The sequence below is a fragment of the Sprattus sprattus genome, assembly GCF_963457725.1.
Source record: "Sprattus sprattus genome assembly, chromosome: 10".
Classification (NCBI taxonomy): Eukaryota; Metazoa; Chordata; class Actinopteri; order Clupeiformes; family Clupeidae; genus Sprattus; species Sprattus sprattus.
The window spans coordinates 980,389-985,388 of record NC_137908.1 but is presented as its reverse complement, the minus strand read 5'-3'; the positions used below and the strand labels follow the sequence as shown (position 1 = coordinate 985,388).

General features: G+C 44.9%; 1 protein-coding gene across 1 annotated transcript in view; it reads right to left on the bottom strand.

The window, feature by feature from the left end:
* Positions 1-5,000, bottom strand: part of LOC308371107 (matrix remodeling-associated protein 8-like) — a 34,287-nt gene that overhangs the window by 14,504 nt on the left and 14,783 nt on the right. The window contains exons 5-6 of the mRNA XM_080845895.1: positions 4,567-4,697; positions 3,564-3,930 (exon numbers count right to left, since the gene is read on the bottom strand). Of these exons, the coding sequence (XP_080702021.1) occupies positions 3,564-3,930; positions 4,567-4,697 (498 nt within the window). The remainder of the gene's footprint in view (positions 1-3,563; positions 3,931-4,566; positions 4,698-5,000) is intronic.

Here is a 5,000-nt window from a genome sequence, read left to right as displayed (position 1 = left end):
TATGGTCTATATAAACCCAATGCATTACATGAGATAGTGATAAGCTAAATATATACAAAATCATCATTTATAGGGTACTTTCTATTGGGAAGTAGCTGTCCCCAACCCTGACATCTAAATTTCAATGCCTTTAAATAACACTTTTCAATTTTTTTAGATTTTTTTCAATGATTTAATTTCAAAGATCTTTATGATTGGGTTGAAACAGAACTTGGAATATTTAGATTTATTGTGGGTTTAATTTTTAAATCAATTTTCTATACTCAAAAAATCATGTCCCTAGTTTTCATGTCACTACCGAAACACAAGAGTTTTAGTCCATTGGCTGAGCCTGTGTTTTAGCCACGACTCTGCATTTTTGACCATGCAGTGACACTGCATCTCTGACCCTCATGGTTGAATGGTAAGTAGCTAAATCCCATAGTTTTTATATAAATGTGTTCCAAAGTCTGAAAATCGACGTGTAACCTTAAGAATTGTCACTACCGAAACGCATGTTTTCTTCAATTAAGTAAACCTTTTGGGGTTTCATGGAAAATCTTATGTTTGTATGTGTGTTCACCTCTTCAAAGATGTGTTTGCATGCCGTGTGCTTGTTAGAATTCTTTATTTATGCTTAAAGTTAGCTAGAATTGTCACTACCGAAACAGTCACTACCGAAACATATGGTAGTGACCTGATGATTTCAGTAGTGACAAAATGAATTGGTAAGTAGTTCAATCCCATAATTTTTAAATAAATGTGTTGTGTGGACTAAAGGGCGGCCCAGAGCACCTTTTGGAAGATTTTGGGAGAGAAATGAACATCCATCCAACAGTGCAGTCACTACCGAAACACTGGATGTCACTACCGAAACAGTGCAGCACTACCGAAACACAGGATGTTTTGTAAAAAATTAAGTATATTGAGTAATCAACTAAAATGTTATGATACTGATTGGATTAATGTATGTTCAATTTCATCAATGAACAACTCTGGAATCAATATGATCAGTATTTAGCATTTTACAAAGAAATATTGCACTTAGATTTTGATGAATTGTATAAATTGAACTTGAAAATTTGGTAAAAAATTCATTTTTATGGATTTCATTGTGAAAACCTTCAAGAAATATTTGTAAAAATACTCTTCAGAGAAGGGAAGGAAACACAATCTGAACAGGTCAATAATAATACTTTTTTACTATAGTAAATGTGATGTTTCGGTAGTGACAATTTTTGGAAGAGGAAAAACATTCCAACACATTCTGAAAATACAATATAAAAATTGACTGTTCTTTTACTAGATAAGTGTACTTTAGATATGGTACAATATACATACGGACAAAGTTTTGGGAATAAAACATAAAAAAAATCCAAATATTTCCGACCTGACTTTGCACCAATTCGGTAGAATGGCCCATACACACAAACACACACACACACACACACACACACACACACACACACACACACACACACACACACACACACACACACACACACACTTTCTCTCTCTCTCTAACTGCCTTTTTGTCTTTTTCTTTGTTTTTGACATCCACTGGGAGAGTGGAGGGCTGATGTGAAGGGGTATGGTATGTGTGTGTGTGTGAGAGAGAGTGTGTGCCGGGGGGGGGGGGGGGGGGGGTAGTGTGAGAAGTCTGGCCTGGTTTAGTATGTGCGGACTGCAAATGGAAAAAAGATTTTAAAAAGAAGATAAATGTGCGTGTGTGTGTGTGTGTGTGTGTGATGGTGTGTGTGAGAGAGTGTGTGTAATTATGTGTCTGTATCCATGAGATGTGAGTCTATGGGCCCTATCTTGCCGATCAGAAATGCAAGTAGGACGGCGCCAAGCGCAAGTAGCTGTGTGGGCGGCTCTATGGCGCAGTTGCTATTTTAACGGCGGAAAAAACACACTTGCGTCCAGCGCAAGTGTCAAAAGGGTTGGTCCAAAGGAGGTTACTCAGCCATAGGTGTGGTTTGGGCGTAATATGCAATAAACCAATCCGAGCGTCATTTCACATTCCCTTTAAGAGCGAGAAGCGCATAGTCCATAGCGGCTTGTTATTTTGATGGCGGAATTACCTGGTGGAAGACCGGAGAAGTTCACAGCCGAGGAGACCGACGTGAGATTTACACAAATTTTTTGGCAAGCCATATATAATTACAAGGAAAATAAAGTATTTACCACTTGAGGAAATCATTGTGATATCCATATCCAAGATATTTTTAAAAATAAGCATACATGTAGCCTACACATTGACCCAAATGATTCAGGTTAATTGAAGCTGCGTGACATTTGATTTATTGTATGGCTTTGTAAAAAGCCGGGAGATAGATATATATGGGGATGCGAGAAACCCTCCAAAAGTAAGCAAAGTCAAGCAAGCATGTCAAGATATTGCCGTGATTGTTTCTGCAATGGGGCACCCGAAAACGTTGCCGAAAACGCTACAATGACGTCCGGAGACGTGGGACATCCAAGCTGGAAGGTAACACACGTTCTCGTGCCTTCACGGGAGGTGGATCTGCCTCGACCCAGGATCTGACGGCAGCAGAGGACATCGCCACGTCTACCCTCACGCCTGAGAGCGTGCAGGGATTTGGGGGCATGGAAATCGGCACCCAAGCCAGTGCACCAGCTGACCAAACCCAAGGTACATAAATAAAGTCCACATACACAGAGATGAGTTTACAAGATTTATAATAATACTGGCATTAAATAAATGCAACAAAGCCATACAATAAATCAAATGTCACACAGTTTCAATTAACCTGAATCATTTGGGTCAATTGTGTACGCTAGATGTATGCCTAGTTTTGAAATGTCTTGGATACGGATATCACAATGATTTCCTCATGTGGTAAATACTTTATTTTCCTTGTAATTATATATGGCTTGCCAAACAATTGGTGTAAATCTCTCGTGAAGACGACAGAAGTAAAGTGTAGCCTACAGGTCCTATACTGTGCGGGCAAGCACATGCGCCCTTAAAATAGCGTTCTGAATACGCGTTAGAGACTTTAGACATTGCGCCTCACATTAGACCAGCTTTTTTTTGGTCAATGGCGCACGGCGCACGGCGTTGTTTTGAAACTGCAAAATACCACTTGCGCCAGAGAAACGCCTTCTCTGTTCCGCCCCCGCCCATGTCGACGCAAGTTCATTTCGAAGCGCGCCTCTGGAGGGAAAATCGTGCTGTGCGCCGGGTGCAAGATAGGAATGATACATGCGTCGGTGACAATGTCAATTGCGCTGGGTGCAAGATAGGGCCCTTTGTGTATGTGTGTGTATGTGTGTGTGTGTGTGTGTGTGTGTGTGTGTGTGTGTGTGTGTGTTTGTATTAGTGTCTATATGAGTGTGAATGACTGTTAATGTGAGTTTGTGTTTATATGTGTGTGTGTGTGTGTGTGATCTTGCTGGGGTCCTCATTGGGCAGGGCTTGTGTTGAGCTGCTGGGCTTAGAGTGTGTGTGTGTGTGTGTGTGTGTGTGTGTGTGAGAGTGTGTGTGTGTGTATGTGTATGTGTATGTGTGTGTGTGTGTGTGTGTGTGTGTGAGTGTGTGTGTGTGTGTGTGGTCTTACTGGGGTCGTCGTTGGGCAGGGCTTGCGGCGGGCTGCTGGCTGCTGGCCTCTCCGTGTGTGTGTAAGCGTGTGTGTGTGTGTGAGTGTGTGTGTGTGCCGGCGTGACGGTCAGGCTGAAGACCCTCCTCTCGTGGAGGCCGCAGTAGTGGTGGTGGAGGTGGCAGGAGTAGAGGCCCTGGTCGGCGGGCGATAGGCGCGCCACGGTGAGGGAGAAGTCTCCGCGGCTAAAGGCGTCGGCCGTGATGTTCATGCGCCCGCGGGTGAACTGCGGCCCGTAGTGGCGCTGCTCGCCCGACGCGTACAGGTCCACCAGCCGGTCGGCGTGGTCGTGCCGTACGCCGGGGGACTGCCGGTCCCAGTGGACCACCTGTAAGGTCCAATCAAAATGTATCGATATAAAAATAAAACAGCGAGTGAGGTTCACATGGGAAAAATGTAAGACCCGAAATACAGGCCATAACTCCGTCTGAATGTCAGAGTGGGAAAGACACACACACACACACACACACACACACACACACACACACACACACACACACACACACACACACACACACTCACACACACACACACACACACACACACACACACACACACACTCACACACACACACACACACACACACACACACACACACACACACACACTCACACACACACACACACACACACATGTCAGAGTGGGGAAGGTGGCGTTCATAGACAGACTGGAGAGAACACTTGACAATATGCAAGGTGCAGATCATCAGATCAAATATACAGAAGGGGGAAAGTCGTGAAAAACATCTTGTGCTTCTAGAGTTGACCCGACGCTATGTAACCATCTCATTCAAAGTGACATCACATAACTGAGCTTAAATGTTTTGAACAGAAGGCCCTCCCCAGCTATCAAAGTTGATGGATCATTCTTGACTGCATTGATGGTTGTATTGTGTCATCATTTACCAAGTAAACTTATCTTGCTACAAAAAAGCTCCTCTCTAAACTGGGTAGAAAACACACACCTGCTGCTGCTCCTCGCCCCCCCCTTCCGTCCACACACTCCGCCGGTTCACACACGGCAGAACCACCGAGGAACCCAACAGGACCACGAACACCGCCTTCTCCCCGTCCCAGAACTTACGCTCCTTACGAGCTGGAGAGGAGGAGGGGAGGAGGAGAGAGGAGGAGAGGAGAGGAGAGGAGAGGAGGAGAGAGAGAGGAGAGGAGAGGAGAGGAGAGGAGAGGAGGAGAGAGAGGAGAGGAGAGGAGAGGAGGAAAGGAGAGGAGAGGAGAGAGGAGAGGACAGGAGAGGAGAAGAGAGAGGAGAGGAGAGGAGAGGAGGAGAGGAGAGGAGAGGAGAGGAGAGGAGAAGAGGAGAGAGAGAGGAGAGGAGAGGAGAGAGAGGAGAGGAGAGGAGAGGAGAGGAGAGGAGAGGAGAGGACAGGACAGGAGAGGA